General features: G+C 39.9%; 1 protein-coding gene across 2 annotated transcripts in view; it reads left to right on the forward strand.

Moving 5' to 3' along the window:
- Positions 1–12,919, forward strand: part of PAAF1 (proteasomal ATPase associated factor 1) — a 40,312-nt gene extending 27,393 nt beyond the window's left edge. For both annotated transcript variants that reach the window (XM_005216223.5, NM_001075990.1), the window contains 5 exons: positions 2,048–2,139; positions 3,499–3,614; positions 5,149–5,231; positions 10,330–10,412; positions 12,468–12,919. In XM_005216223.5, coding sequence (XP_005216280.1) covers positions 2,048–2,139; positions 3,499–3,614; positions 5,149–5,231; positions 10,330–10,412; positions 12,468–12,545 — 452 coding nt within the window. In that variant the 3' untranslated portion in view covers positions 12,546–12,919. The remainder of the gene's footprint in view (positions 1–2,047; positions 2,140–3,498; positions 3,615–5,148; positions 5,232–10,329; positions 10,413–12,467) is intronic.
- The last annotated feature ends 4,305 nt before the right edge of the window (positions 12,920–17,224 follow it).

Genomic DNA, 17,224 nt, shown 5'->3' on the forward strand with positions numbered 1-17,224 from the left:
ATTCTCTCTCTCTTAAACTTCTCATATAGATGCACTATGGTCCAAGAACTAAAACTGTTATGACTACCAGCCTGGCCCCTCTTTGGGAATTAATGGATTGTGAAAGGAAATCCAAGAGACAGGAACTGAGTAGCCACGGAATGTGCGTGTGCTAAGTCGCTTCAGTCATGTCCAACTCTTTGCCACCCTGTGGACTGTAGCCCACCAGGCTCCTCTGGCCAAGGGATTCTCCAGGCAAGAATACTGGAATGGGTTGCCATTTCCTTCTCCAGGGGAGATTCCTGACCCAGGGATTGAACCTGTGTCTCTGTGTCTCGTGCATTGGCAGGCAGGTTCTTTACCACTAGTGCCACAGTGGATTAATAGGAAAAGTCTGTTCCCCAAAGTGTGAGCATGTGCAGCTAGTGGTAAACAAGATCATTTCAGGCAGTACTCATTTTTAAGTTATATATTAATACACACACATCTTACTTCAAACCTAGGATTTCACAGATATTACTTAAAATAAGGTTGAGTTTTTTAAAATCAGTTGGTTAAAAGTAATTTAAATGAAGGTATTCTTGTTTTGTCTATTTCCTCACTTCCTACTTATTCTTCAGCCTGTCCTAGGTGGGTTTGTGTCCCAGCTACTTAACTGGCAGCAGCTCTTGTCAAGGTTACCGGCGACTCCATATTGTGTAATCCAGTGTTACTTCTCTGTGGTTATCTTTCCAAATTCTCAGTAGGTTGCAGCATAGTACACTCTTCTTTTCAGGACACTGTTCTTTCTTGGCTTCTGTAATACCACATGACACTGCTTTTCTTTATAGCTCATTGGCTACTGCTTCTTAGTTTCCTTTTGTATGTTTCCTTTAACCTTTAAATATTGGAGGGCCCTCAGCCCTGCAATTACTCTCTTAGGTGATCTTATCATTTCCATGACTTTCAATATTGTATTTAAGCTGGTGATTTCCAAAAATATATCTAAAGCATAGATCTTTTACTTGCATTTTAGACTCTATTTAAATGTCTAATAGACAGCTTGAACTTATTGTATGGAGCATTTGATTCTTTCCAACCCCAAATCTGTTTTTTCCCATCTCAGTTAATGACACCACCATCTCCTTGCTTAAGCCCAAAGCCTAAGATTCATTGAAGATCCACCGCCACCTTTCCTCTTGTCCCACATCAGCAAAGTCTGTCATCTCTACTTTCAGAATGTTTCTTATTTTTCCACTTCATCCTCTCTCTCCAGGTCTCTCTTCTTCCTGCCAGCATCCTGATTCAGTCTGCCGGTACCTGTTGCCTGCTCTGTTTTGTAATCCATACTCATAGGAATCATCATGCTCATTTAGAAAGCATAAGTCCAGGGCTTCCCTGGTGGCTCACCTGGTGGTGAAGAATCTACCTGCCAATGCAGGAGACATAGATTTGATCCCTGGTCCGGGAAGATCCCACATGCCATGGAACAACTAAGCCCATGCACACCTGTTGAGCCTGTGCTCCACAGCAAGACAAGCCACCACCGTGAGAAGCCCGCATACCACAACTAGATGATGGCCCTGCTTGCCAAAACTAGAGAAAAAGCCCATGCAGCAACAAAGACGCAGCACAGCCAAAAATAAGTGAAATTACTTAAAAATGTAAATTGAGCTATATCACTCTTCTGTGTCCCTCCTCTCCTCCAGCAGCCTCCTTTTATATTGTTACATATGTTTGGCCCTACTTTGTTTAGCATTGTACTCTGTACATTGTTCCAAGTATGGTATCTTTCCATATTACAAAGGACTTGATAATCATAATATTTTAAAATTGGGTTTATTGAGGTATATTTTACATATAGTAAAAGTCCTTTTTTTTAATCACACAGTTCTGTGAGTTTTGACAAATATGTACAGTCATATAAACAATACCATGTCAAGATATAGAACATAATAAATGTTTTTTGAAACTATTAAGTGAGTGACTAGCAGAGTAATTCAGTAAAGAGCTGTCAATAGCTATGCTTTCTGAGTACTGCCAGCTGATCATCCTAGCCCATTATTGACATAGCTCATCTGTCATGCAGGTGAACGAGAGGTTGGAACAGAGTCGAAAATGCTGCTGTTGGCCCGAGAAGATAAGAAACTTCAGTGCTTGGGACTGCAGAGCAGGCAGCCGGCAAGTGGTTCCTTTAAGACCTTTGAACACTGGGGCAACCTGGGTCACACTGATTCTTGGAAAGCTGTTTTGAAAACATTTCTAATTTCTCTGTATGTTCACCTTTTGCGGAAGCTGCATGTGTGAAAGGCAGTACAGAATAGTAATTAAGAACATGTGGTATGGGATAAGGGCAACATTTAAATCCTAGCTCTTCCTAATGGCTCTGACATTGGACTCATTACTTAACCTCTCTGAGCCTGTTTCCTCATCACTAAACTTGTCATAGTAGGACTTATATGTGGGGTTATGTGATAATATTAAATGACCTACTGCTTTGTGAGCTTTATTAAGTCACTTTCCCACTGGCCCTTAGTGTGCTACATGTAAAATGATGAGGTTCTATAGATTTTCTTCCTCCTCTAAGGTAATGTGGAGATTTTTTGAGTAAAGATCTTATGCATTCAGGGCTCTCAATTAGTGACCAGAATGTCTCTTATAGAAGAATGGGGTTTTCTTCCCTCATTTCCTGGGATTCTGCCAAGCAGGCTATGCTCTTAATTAAACTTGGAGTTCCTTGAGATTAGATTGATTAAATTTCTTCCCAGTTGCTGTCATCATCACCCAGACAACATTAATGGTTTGGTTTGGCCACAGATTTTGTATTTTCATTTCATCTCATTACTTCATTGTGCTGGTGATGTTTCCATTTTCAAAGTTTATTCTGGGAGCATCACTATTTTTGATCATACTGCCTTTGCACTCTGAATTTCCATGCTGGCTTTTACTTCCAAAGGAAAGTCAGAGGGTTTTGTTTGTTTTGTTTGTTTCTTTTTTTTTTTTTTTTAGAACATTCAAACTTTACTCTTTGAACTAATAGTAAGAAATAAAAATCTAATAGTTTTTTATTTTCTTAAGTACATGGGTAAATTGTGATTTCTTAAATTGCCAGATTAAGTGTGTTTCTTTACCTTCAAAAGATTGTCACCAGTGTCTTGAAGCAAAACTTAAATGTGTGAATTGCAAGTGTTTAGCAAATGGAAGGTTGTGCTGAAAACAAGGAAAAGAATGATTTTTGGTGTTGAGGATCCCATGAGTCAATGTGTTGAGGGGAAATAGTGTGAAAACTCGTGCCTTAAATTATGATATTATGATATTATATAACCTGCTTAAGTCCTCAGACAGCCTCAGGTTCCTGCAATCCTGGGAGTGCTTCCCCCTCAGTTGTTGATGAATACTTAGTTTAGATTAGGAGTTCTTAAAAGGAGAAGAAAGAAATTCTATACTAAAAATAGTGAAATTCTTCTTTTCTTGGTGCCTGTTTATTCCTGGAAACAAATGAATCTTTAAACAGCATCTTTGTCTCCTACTTGTTCGCAGCTGTTCCTCTTTATTGGCTCAGATGCCTTCAACTGCTGTACTTTTCTCTCTGGCTTCTTGCTATTGGCTGGGACACAGGATGGAAACATTTATCAGCTGGATGTAAGGAATCCAAGGTGAGTCACCATTCATTTGCATGATGCAGGTCTTCTGCAGAGTGGAAATTTTTATTGGCTTTCACAGTGATTTAATCTGGCATATAGATGGCTGTTGAATCAAGGGTATATTTTTCCATTTATAAAGGCTTTCCAGTGTGAATTGTCTGATTGTTCTTATTATTCCTGGAATCACATTGAAAGGTAATTTGATTCATACTGTCATGATTGCTTTATAAATTAAGCTTAAATAATGAACTAACATCTCACAATAATTGTATAAAACCTTTAATTTTAAGGACCTTAGTAATTTTCTTCCTGGTATTACATCTGGGTTGGGCTGAGATTGATCATTTATAGTTCAAGTAAGCCAGCTCTGATTCTTTGTTTGGCTGTGATCATAACCTATCTTATATAGGCTTTATCCTGGTCGTACAGATACTCAAAAAGAATCCATAACCTGTTTGTCCCAGGACTTAACATTTTCTACTGTCACTTTCTGCTTCCTTCCTTTGTTCAACTGATGCTTATTGAATGGCTCCTGTAGGCATTAGGCTTTGTTCAGGGCACCAAACAACAGAAATGAAAGATAAAGACTCCGCCTTTGAGGCATTTGGAGTCTAATAATAAAGATGGGCAAGTAAAAGACTGTTAGGACACAGTGTGATCAGTGATCTCAAGAATTTGAGGAAGCACCGAGAAGGAGAGAAAAGAAAGTGAGACTTATCTGAGGAAATGCAGCTTTAATCGATCTTGTCTAGCAGAAAGTTACCAAGTAAAGAAAAGAAGGACCTGCCTTAGGTAGAATAGCATATAGAGAAGCATGAAGGCATGTGAAAATATGGCACTGTGAGGCATCTCTGAGTAGTTTGACAGGACAAGTGTATACCCTGCCAGTGGAGTAGTGATGAGAAGTGATGCCAGACAGGAAAACTGTAATTTGCTTAGAAAGGACTTATATACCATCCCAAGGAGTTTGGACTTTATTCCAAGAGCAGTGAAAAAATTTCAGTTAAAGAGTGACTAGTGTATACCTTTTCTTCTATAATTTAAGTTACTTTATTTTTGTACTTGTTTTTGCTTCCATAGAGATAGGGAATCTGATCACTGTTATAAAATCTCATAATTATAAAAATTATAAAATCATCAATTATAAAAATTGATTCTCATCTTTCTGATTTTACAGAGTTCTAACAATTTTAATATATCACAGCTGACTTAATTCTGTCTATAAAGAGATTAACATATTGTTAACATTGTTATCTTAAACCCTTGTCAGACTTCCCCTAAACACTGGAAATATCAGTGGTTATTTAGTTTATTCAGCTCATTAAGATATTTAGAGACATGTTTAGATTCCCTCCAAGGTGGTTTTGAATGGACTACTTTGATCTACCATCTAAGGATCTTGCCAGGAAATAAACCATATGAATGTTTAATCTCTGTCCACATTTGTCCAGTGTGCTGTTATGCAGTTAGTACTGTAGGTTGAATATAGTCAAGTATTGCTTTTTAAGGGAAAGAGTAAAATCACTCCATTTATTCTGTATCCTAGGACTCCAGTACAAGTCATCCACAGATCAGGAGCACCAGTTATGTCTCTGCTGAGTTTCAGAGATGGATTCATTGCTAGCCAAGGTGGGTCCAGGGGCCAATTGAGGGAGGTGGTTCTGTATCATTCAGTGAAACATAGGTTTAATTCCTGGTCTGTGGCAGGGCTAGGGGCATCATCCTCCATGATTCTTTGGCATATTGTGCTTTTTCACATAACGTTTAACACCCTAATTGTAATTATCTGTGCCCCTTCCAGTCTAAGCTCTTTGAGTGGCTGTGCCTTATCATGTTACCCCCAGCATTTTAGTTCAGTGTCCACCATATAACTGGTGCTCTATAAACATTGTCAGAATAAATATACTGGCTCTTATTACAAATTATTGAGAATTCAGTTAACAAATCAGTTACAGTTTTTGCTCTAAAGGAGCTCATAGTTAGTAAGGTAGACAGACATGTGCTTGAATAGAATACAGTTTGATAAGTACTGTAGCAGAATACTGTATGGGAATATGGGGAACAGATAACTTGAGTGGTAGGAGTACTACAGGCATGTCTGTGGACTTGTTTGCTTGCTTTAGTCGCTAACTTGTGTCTGACTCTTTGCAACTCCATGTACTGTAGCCCGCCAGGCTCCTCTGTCCATGGGATTTCCCAGGAAGAATACTGGAATGAGTTGCCATTTCTTCCCCAGGGGATCTTCCTCACCCAGGGATTGAACCACATCTCCTACATTGGCAAGCAGGTTCTTTACCACTGAACGACCTTCACTGAGCTCCTTCATGGACTAAGGGACATGTAATCCAGTGATTATTTTACCAACTGGAGATGTAAAAATGCACATTGATGGCCAAAGCTGTAGTGTGTTCAAAGTCATAGATGAGTGAAAGGGGGCAGAAAGAAGGGATCTGTCCTTTACTAGGTGCCTACCTACCATGCAGTAGGTACTGTGTTTGATGCTTTACAAAGACAGTCTGGGTAAAGTGAGTGAGTACCTTGGTGTAAGCAGTACAGAATATTTGGAATGGAGTTTGGGAGTGGGGTTGGGAGAAATGCATGGAAGAAGGTGTCCATTAAGGGACACTGAATCCTCATAGGAATGATTTAGGTGAGGAGGACTGGCCTATAGGCCTGGAGGGACCATCTTACCTTAATACTTCAGTGTATCAATTAGGATGTTTTTGGCTGTTAGTAGCAGAAGACTCAACTGAAAATGGCTTCAATAATTCAGAAAATGTAGTACTTCATTTACAAGACATCCAGATTTATGGTGGCTCCAGATTATATTAATTTAGTGATTTGAAAACAAATTCAGTGGAGAAACTAAGAAAAATTGACAGCTAACTCAGTGTGGTATCCTGGATTGTATCCAGGATGTTTAAAGACTGGTAAAATCCAAAAAAGTATTGAGTTAAATAAAGCTTTAAGAAGAAGAGAAGAAATAAAATCAAGAATGCAGCTTTTCTCTGTTTTTTGGCACTCTCCTCCTTAGCACACTGGCTTTTGTCCTCAGGCTTATTCCCTCAAGGTTACAGTGCAGGATAGCTGCAGCAAATCTTATCTTCACAAAACATGCATATTGTTATCCTTTTTAAGAATGAGAAACATTTCCTCAGGAGCAACCCGGCAGATTTACTAATCTCCTACGTCCTTGATCAGAATTATGTAATATATGCTGTGCCCAGAAGACCTAAATAGACACTTCTCCAAAGAAGATATACAGATGGCCCACAGGCACATGAAAAGATGCTCAGCAATGCCAGTATTAGAGAAATGCAAATCAAACCCACGATGAAGTATCATTTCACACCAGTCAGAAAGTCTACAAAGAATAAATGCTGGAGAGGGTGTTTAGAAAACGGAACCCTCCTACACTGTTAGTGGGAATCTAAATTGGTACAGCCACCATGGAAAACAGTATGATGGTTCCTTAAAAAAAAAACCTCAAAATAGAGTTGCCATATGATCCAGCAATCCTACTCACTCCTGGGCATATATATAGAAAAGACAAAAACTCTAGTTTTTGTCTAGGGCACTCTAGTGCCTCCATGTTCATAACAGCAATATTTGTAATAGCCAAGATGTAAAAACAACCCAGATGTCCATCAGCAGGTGACTTGCTTAAGAAGATGTGGTGTTGGACGTCCTTGGTGGCCCAGTGGATAGGAAAACACGGGTTTGATCTCTGATGTGGGAAGATTCCACATGCTCCAGAGCAGCTAAGCCTGTGCGCCCCAGCTTCTGCGCCTGTGCTCTTGAGCCCATGTGCCACAACTGCTGAGCCTGCATGCTGCAAATACTGAAGCCCCCACACCTAGAACTTGTGCTCCACGACGAGAAGAACCACCGCAACGAGAAGCCTGAGCACTGCCATGAAGAGTAGCCCCACTCCCTGCAACTCAAGAAAGCCTGCATGCGGCAGTGAAGACCTACTGAATAGGTCTTCATTTATTTGTTAATTTATGTTTATATTTATATAAAAATGACAGTTGTGTATAGTTTAATCATCCTGTGATCTTTGGTGAACCAGTTCACTTTCCTAAGTCTCTACGTAGAGTTGGGTACTCGACATAAAGTAGATATTCTGTAAGTGATAGTTTCTTCTTACTCTTGTAACTAACACTTGCCCTTGTGAAGTGAAAGTTGCTCAGTTGTGTCTGACTCTTTGCCACCCCATGGACTGTACAGTCCATGGAATTCTTTAGGCTAGAATACTGGAGTGGGTAACCATTTCCTTCCCCAGGGGATCGTCCCAACCCAGGGATGGAATCCAGATCTCCTGCATTGCAGGCAGATTCTTTACCAACTGAGCTATCAGGGAAGCCCTGCTCATAACCCTTGCCCTATGCCCTCCTAAAAAAGTGTTTCTGATCATCATGATCCAGTGGTGGAGCACACACTCACCAAAATTAGAATTATGGTATAGGGAAAGATATTTGGAAGTGTCAGAGCAATAGTAAGTGTTACAAGAGGTTGATAGGAGAAAGGGTTTACTATATGGGGTGGTTAGAGATGGTTTCCTAGACAGAATGGGAATAAAGCTTGGGTTTATCAAGTAGGTTTGTGTGTGGAAACTTGAATGCAGAGGAAGAGCTATAGTAATTGTACTTTCTTACCTCCCTGTACCTCTAAAATACAAGGATTCTTTTTTGGAAAAGATTATTTTTAATAATGAGAATGCAGGAAAGAAGATCCTCTGTATACTGCTGGGTACAGTCAGTTCAGTTCAGTTCAGTCGCTCAGTCGTGTCCGACTCTTTGCGACCCCATGAACCACAACACGCCAGGTTTCTCTGTCCATCACCAACTCCTGGAGTCCACCCAAGCCCATGTCTATCGAGTCGATGATGCCATCCAACCATCTCATCCTCTGTCATCCCCCTCTCCTTCTGCCTTCAGTCTTTCCCAGCATCAGGGTTTTTTCCAGTGAGTCAGCTCTCCACATCAGGTGGCCAAAGCATTGGAGTTTCAGCTTCCATCAGTCCTTCCAATGAACACCCAGGACTGATCTCCTTTAGGATGAAGTGGTTGGATCTCCTTGCAGTCCAAGGGACTCTCAAGAGTCTTCTCCAACACCACAGTTCAAAAGCATCAATTCTTTGGCGCTCGGCTTTCTTCACAGTCCAACTCCCATATCCATACATGATGACCACTGGAAAAACCATAGCCTTGACTAGACAGACCTTTGTTGGCAAAGTAATGTCTCTGCTTTTTAATGTGCTGTTTATTTTTTAATTTTTTATTTTTTTTTTTGAGCAAACAACGATGCCATTTATTTAAAATGTTTTTTTTTTTTTTTGAGCAAACAACGATGCCGTTTATTTAAAATGTTTTTTTTTTTTTGTAATGTGCTGTTTAGATCGGTCATAACTTTCCTTCCAAGGAGTAAGCGTCTTTTAATTTCATGGCTGCAATCACCATCTGCAGTGATTTTGGAGCCCAGAAAAATAAAGGCAGCCACTGTTTCCCCATCTATCTGCCATGAAGTGATGGGACCGGATGCCATGACCTTCGTTTTCTGAATGTTGAGCTTTAAGCCAACTTTTTTACTCTCCTCTTTCACTTTCATCAAGAGGCTCTTTAGTTCTTCTTCACTTTCTGCCATCAGGGTGGTGTCATGTGCATATCTGAGGTTATTGATATTTCTCCCGGCAGTCTTGATTCAGGCTTGTGCTTCCTCCAGCCCAGCGTTTCTCATGATGTACTCTGCATATAAGTTAAATAAGCAGGGTGACAATATACAGCCTTGATGTACTCCTTTTCCTAATTGGAACCAGTCTGTTGTTCCATGTCCAGTTCTAACTGTTGCTTCCTGACCTGCATACATGTTTCTCAAGAGACAGGTCAGGTGGTCTGGTATGCCCATCTCTTTCAGAATTTTCTAGTATAGATTGATTAACAGATAAAATTGATTAACTTATATATAATTTTGGAAAGCAGTTTTTCAAATTTTAAATGTTTGAAATGGTTAATTAATATCTTTTTATTCTTTTCCAGAGTTCTATTCAGTTACAGTATTAATATAGAAAAAACTTTATGCATAAAGATATTCTTCTATGTAATGTGCTCTCAACCATATAAAATAAAAATTTATACAGAAAAGGTTAGAAAAATACATTAAACTGTGAATAGTATTTATCTTTGAGTGGTAGATATGAATGATTTTTTAAAATTCTATTTCTTTATTTTTCTTTTTAATTTTTTTGGATACCATGCCATTCAGCACTCAGGATCTTAGTTCCCTGACCAGGAATTGAACCCACATCCCCTGCATTGGAAGGCACATTCTTAACCACTGGACCACCAAGGAAGTCCCTGGGAGCATAGTTGTCTTAAAGAAAACATTTATATAGGGAAATTCCCTGTGAAAAATCATTGTCTAAGATAAGTTTGCAAATACTTGTATGAGCCTGTAGTTGCTTGCTCTGTGCTCTTGGTAGTTATTGCTAATCAAAGACAGCTCTTCGCATTGAGCTTGCATTTGGCCTTCAAATCCTCTTGAGCCCATCATTTTAGGGAGTCACTATAGGACCTCATATCTGGCCCACCATGAGTCCTGTCTGCCACTCTGGGTCTTAAGACAATTTTCTTTAGGCTAGTGATGTACAGAAATAAATTAAAATATTGAGGGTAACTTTGCATGCAACTTCCTCTTTAGTTATCTAAGGTTTCTTTCTGTCTTTTAGGTGATGGAAGCTGTTTCATTGTCCAGCAAGACTTAGACTATGTGATTGAGCTCACTGGGGCTGACTGTGACCCTGTGTACAAGGTACGGACCTGAGACAAAACCAGGCCTGGGGGCTTTTCACCTGGGACCCAGGGCTTTGGAGGGAACTGAATCCAGAAACTTTGTGATTACTAGGGGTAATACCATACTTAGGAGTGGGACAGAAAGAAATAATTGAGTCAGTGTCTTTGTCATTTACTGGCTCTAGAAACTGAAAAAGTCACTCTACTTCCTCAGTCTATCAGTTTATCTGTAAAATGAGGATAACAGTGAAATAATGCATATGAAAACTCTAATCTGTAAATACTACTTTTATTGTTGTTGTTATTATTTAAGTTCAAGACTGATTTGATTAGAGTGTGGTGTTGGAGACTCTTGAGAGTCCCTTGGACTGCAAGGAGATCCAACCAGTCCATCCTAAAGGAAAGCAGTCCTGAATATTCACTGGAAGGACTGATGTTGAAGCTGAAACTCCAATACTTTGGCCACCTGGTGCGAAGAGCTGACTTATTTGAAAAGACCCTGATGCTGGGAAAGATTGAGGGCAGGAGGAGAAGGGGACGACGGAGGATGAGATGGTTGGATGGCATCACCAACTCAATGCACATGAGTTTGAGTAAACTCCAGGAGTTGGTGATGGACAGGGAGGTTTGGTGTGCTGCAGTCCATGGGGTCACAAAGAGTTGGACACGACTGAACTACTGAACTGAACTGAAGAAAGAGAAAAATGAAAGGGGAAATAATGTTTGTTGACCAGTCATTGTTCTAGCTATTTTACATATCAGATTTAATAGTTATCATACCTTGAGGTATAGATATTATTCCTATTATTTTCTTATATTTAAAAAAATTTTATAATTTATGCACATGTATAAAAATTCAAACTGTGCAGACTTAAAAGTCTGCTTTAAGACTTTTTGTTCCACTGTTTCCTAAAGTAACTAGCATTAATAGTTTGTTGTGTATCTTTTAATACTGTTTTTAGAGAATTTGTACTTAGACCTTTGTTTATGTAGTTATGTAAATGATATAGTTTTATCTTTATACATAATTGGGATCATTCTGTTACGTATTGCTGTATGACTTGGGTTATTTTACTTAACATTTTAGAGCTCTTTCCAGACAAATGCTTATAGATATACTTCATTTTTAAAATTCCTGCATAGTGTTCTATATTGTGAATTAACACATCATTTTCATTTTATAAATGAAGAAACGGGACCAAAAGGGTTGAGAAAGCTGCCCTAGGTCATGCAGCTACATATTGGCACACTTGTGATTAAAGCTAACTCCAGAATTCATGCTGTTTGCATTAAATTAATGGTTCTTAATCTCCTTTGTCTCAGACTGCTTCGAGAATTTGATGAAATCTTTCTCGGGAAAAAAAGGCATATATTGAGAACTTCTTTGCATATAATGTTATGAGGTGTCAGAGATACCCAGGCCTTCCTTTTTTTTCTTTCCTCCCCCAAAGGCTTCCAAGTATAATTTAATAACAGATGTAAGGGACCAACTTAATTTTAGCTGCACCCCCTCTTTATTCCTAAACTCTCTATTCCTAAGCTCTGTCAAAAGCGATTTCAGGGTTTAATGTGACACTGCCCTCTTCTGGAGGAGGTAGTGTGTTGTCATCCCTAAGTCCAGTCTGACTCTTTATGACCCCATTGACTGTAGAACCCATGGATTGTAGCATACCAGGCTCCCCTGTTCTCCACCATCTCCCGGAGTTTGCTCAAACTCAAGTCCATAGAATCGGTGATGCTATCTAACCATCTCATCCTCTGCCACCCCCTTCTACCCAGGCTTTTCTGTGGGCCATATGCTCCCCTGTACAGACCCCTCTGCTCTAAACCATGCACAGCACTAGTGCATTTTCTCTCCAATTGGCCACTTAGTTTCTCTGTTCTGTATTCATGAGCTCCCTTGATTCTGGTCAGCTATTTTTAAAATATATAACATGGATATAATTCTTGTCTTTGGAGTCAGTAAATCTTCTCAGACTCCCTTGTACTAGTAGGGGTCAATGACAAAACTCTTACGTTTTTGAAGTGGAAGAATCCCAGGCTTGCTTTGAGCTGTGAACTCTTTGTGTTCCAGGTGGCCACATGGGAGAAGCAGATCTACACATGTTGTCGAGATGGTCTTGTGCGACGCTATCAGCTCTCAGACCTCTGACCCCTTGGGAAGAGGAGTCCCAGTCAATGAAAAAGATTGACTTTGATCAACAGTGAGCAGGGACATCATCAGGGACCATGGAAGGACCTGACCTTTGTTGTATTGGGTACCCTTTGGAAACAATAGAAAGTCAGCTGCTTTGGCCCATGTGGCGCCGTCATTCCATGATAAGACCCACTTTGAACTGAGTAAGAAGCTCACATGTGCTTGCTGCATTTGTCCCAACTTCTCCCTTAAACTCAGCCCGGCAACACAGGGCAAGGAAATGGATGCTTATAGTGTGATTCCACACCGGTTGTGTTCAGTGTTTACAAGGACTGGAGGACTAAAACCTGTTCTCTGGAGGAAATAAAGAGAATATGGAGGAGTCTGAATTTGAGAAACTTTGTTAAATATTCTTGCTCTAGCAAAAAGTCAGTCATGGTGATGGGATTCCTTTCTCAGGCACTCCCTATCAGCCTGGCTATGGGGAAGGGCTGCTTGACAGTAGCAGTATCCCGTGTGCAACCTTGGAAGATTCTTATACAGGAAGGGTAGTAACCACCATCCCAGTTGTCCTCAGATTAAGGGGTTTTCTGCTCATGGGACTTTCTGTCCTGGGCAAACTAATATGATTGGTCAGCCTTTATACAGGTGATGAAGTTGAATCATATCATTGTAAAGGTGACAGCTGTCAAAGTGTGGTTCTTAGAATAGCTGTATCAGATCACCCGGGAACTTGTTAGAAATTCTGGGAAGTGCCTCCCCTTTTCAGACTTAAATCAGAAATCCTATGAATGAGGCTCACAATCAGTGTTTTAACAATTTCCAGGTGATTCTAATTCCCGCTAAAATATGAGAGACAAAAAGAGATGGTGAAGGGCAATTTAGTCATAGATGGAACTCAGTGCTCATGGATGAGGCTGAAGAGGTTGACAGGGTCCAAATAGTAAAGGGGCGTAAATGCCAGGTAAGGAGCTTGAGCTTCACTTGGTTGGCATTGGGGAACCACAGAACACTTTTTTAAGCAAGGGTACAACATGGTCACTTCTTTTTTTCCTTAAACATAAAAATGGAATCATAATCATATATATTCCATGGTTTATTTTCACTTAGTGTCTCTGAGTTCTTTCCATCTCAATCCAGTTGGACTTTCCTCATTCTTTTTAATAAAAAGTGTAGATTTCCTTGGCAGTCCAGTGGTTAAGACTCTGCACTTCTGCTGCAAGGGGGCATGGGTTTGTTCTCTGGTTGGGGAAATAAGATCCTGCATACTGTACCAGCGCAACCAAAAAGAGAAAAAGACTGCTAGTGAGACTCAAAGAGATCTAGTGATTAGCCAAGGGTCATAGAGAGAGGAGCTTGAACACAGTTGAACTTTAAATCCTATATTTTCCTTCTGGTTGCTTTTGCCTAAACCAAATTGAAAATAAAATACTGTAATTCATTGAATATCTACTGGATGTCTACACTGTTCTAGTTACTGTATTTAGATACTTAATCCTCATAACACTCTTAAAAAGGAAATAGTGTTATTCCTATTTAAAGGATAAAGAAACTGAGGCTCAAGAAATGAAGTCCCGGAGCCTTGATTTGGACCTTTCTCAGTGTGTCTGCAAGGCCTGTGCTCCTTCCACTACACCGTGTGGTCACGAGACCTTAGGGACTAGAGCAGTTTCATTCACGGAGTGATTTGTGATAGGGTCAGGTAGACTCGAGGACATATTCCAGAGCTCAGAAACATTGAAAGCTAGGAGGTCTGGGGGAACCTCTAATAAGTCAGATTAACAAAACAGGAGGAGGAAGATTTTGACTGAGTTCAAACAGCAAGTGTGTCTCTTGAGTTCCCATTCCAGGACTCATTCTTGTTTATTACCATCACATTCATGATGTGATGAAAAGGAGACCCTTTTCACAGGTCTCCAGAGTTGACATCCTGATTTTGATGGATGCAGTGACTCTTGACAGCTGTCCTGAAATCCAGACCCAAACAGAAGGAGCAAAGGCTAGCTTTCAGGTAGGCCAGGCCTTATTTACTGTGAATGGAATCATCCCCAGTTTGCAGCAGAGTTTTTTTCTTTTGGGTCAAGAAGTGCATTCTGGGTGAGGAAGTATTGACAACCCCCATCTGGAACACTGCAGGCCCAGGGAAGTCTGTGCTTAGCCTTTGTTTCTTGGTTTTCAGATGCCCCCTTGTGACTTCTCGTGAAAAGTACCGCTGTTTCTCAGACCTGAGAAACTGGCAGCGGCAGTGGCTGTTGAGCGTATACTGTGTGCCAGGCACAGTCCTCACAATAGCCTTGTAAAGTTTTATTGAACAGATCTCTTTGTGGATATATTTTAAATTTACTTTTTATTTTGAAATAATTTCAAACTAGCAGATAAGCTATAAGAATAGTTCAAAGGATTCCAGTATATCCCCACACATATCTCCCAGTTGTTAACTTCTTATTATGTTTGCTTTATCACCTTCTCACTCCCTCTCTCTTTATATATATATATATATTTTAAAATACAGGTTATATATGCTGTATATATTTTTTTTTCTGAATCACTTGTAATACACAAATGTTATGTCCTGTCATCTTTCAGTACTTCAGTATGCATTTGCTGAAATCAGGGACACTCCTGAATAACCACAGTACATCTATCAAAACAAGGAAACCCCCATTAATCCTAAACTACTATCCAGTTTGCTGACCCCATTCAAATTTTGCTGGTTTTCCCAACAGTGTCCTTTATAATCACTCTTTCCTTTGTGGTCCAGGGTCTAATCCAGGATCACACGTTGCATTTATTTGGCTTCTGTCTGGAGTACTTCCTCAGTTTTTCCTTTTATAACCCTGATATTTTTGGAACATAGGCCACTATGGGTTTGTCTGATGTTTCCTCATGATTAGATTCAGGTTATATATTTGGGCAAGAATATTCCCAAAGTAATTCTCCATCCTAAGAGCATGGTATTGGGAGCCAGGCAATGTTGATTTGCCTCTCTACTGGTGATAACTTTTTTTATCCTTTGGAGATATAATTCACAAACCAAAAAATGCACCCTTTTAAATTACACAATTTGGTGGTTTTTAGTTATTTATTTACAAGGTATTGTGACCATCACCACCAGTTCCAGAACATTTCATCACCCCAGAAAGAAACCCCATATACTTCAACAGTCACTCCCCATGCTTCAGCCCTGGCAACCACTGATCAGTGGACTCTGTCTCTGTGGATGTGCCTATTCTGGATGTTTTATATAAATGGAATATATGTGACCTTTTGTGTCTGACTTCTTTCACTTAGCATAAAAATTTCAAGGTTCATCAATGTTATATTAATAGCATTAATGGCATGCATCAGTACTTCATTCTTTTAACTCACTTGTGATGGTTAATTTTATGTGTTAACTTGGCTGAGCCATGTTGCCCAGATATTTGGTCAAACATTCTGGATATTTCTGTGTTTTTTGGGTGCTATTAACATTTAAATCAGTGAACTTTGAGTAAAGCAGATTACCTTCCATAATATAAGGCCTCATCCAATCAGTTGAAGGCCCTAATAGAGAAAGACTGACTTCCACCAAGCAAGATGGAATTCTGCCAGTGTATTGCCTGTGGATTTGAACTGCAACTCTTCCCTGGGTCTGGACTCTTTCAGTTCAGTTCAGTTGCTCAGTCGTGTCCGACTCTTTGCGACCCCATGAATCACAGCACGGCAGGCCTTCCTGTCCATCACCAACTCCCAGAATTTACTCAAACTCATGTCGATTGAGTTGGAGATGCCATCCAACCATCTCATCCTCTGTTGTCCCCTTCTCCTCCTGCCCCCAATCCCAGCATCAGGGTCTTTTCCAATGAGTCAACTCTTCGCATGAGGTGGCCAAAGTATTGGGGAGTTTCAGCTTTAGCATCAGTCCTTCCAATGAACACCCAGGACTGATCTCCTTTAGGATGGACTGATTGGATCTCCTTGCAGTCCAAGGACTCTCAAGAGTCTTCTCCAATACCACAGTTCAAAAGCATCAATTCTTCGGTGCTCAGCTTTTTTCACAGTCCAACTCTCACATCCATAACATGACCACTGGAAAAACCATAGCCTTGACTAGACGGATCTTTGTTGGCAAAGTAATGTCTCTGCTTTTTAATGTGCTGTCTAGGTTGGTCATAACTTTCTTTCCAAGGAGTAAGCGTCTTTTAATTTCATGGCTGCAATCACCATCTGCAGTGATTTTGGAGCCCCCCAAAATTTGGAGCCTCCATAATTGCATGAGCCAATTCCTTAAATCTCTCTATATGCACACAAACATACTTTATTGGCTCTGTTTCTCTGGAGAACCCTAATACACCATTATATGGATATACTACAGTGTTTTAATCCACTCATCAGATGATAGACATTTGGGTTGTTTACATTTTTTAGCTACTATGAATAGTGCTGCTGTGAACATATGTTTTTAGTTCTATTGGGTATATACTTAACAGTGGAACTGCTTGGTCATATGGTAACTCTAGGTTTAATGTTTTGAGAAACTGCCAAAGTGGCTGCACCATTTTACATTCCCACCAGCATAAGGGTTCTAATTTTTCCATGTCCTTGCCAACTCTTGTTTTTGTCCATCCTTTTTATTTTAGTCAGATAATAAGTCAATTAAAATGGTGTCTATGAGATTTCTCCACAGCAAAGTTAATAAGTATTTGAGGGAGAAC

The sequence above is a fragment of the Bos taurus genome, chromosome 15, assembly GCF_002263795.3.
Source record: "Bos taurus isolate L1 Dominette 01449 registration number 42190680 breed Hereford chromosome 15, ARS-UCD2.0, whole genome shotgun sequence".
NCBI lineage: Eukaryota > Metazoa > Chordata > Mammalia > Artiodactyla > Bovidae > Bos > Bos taurus.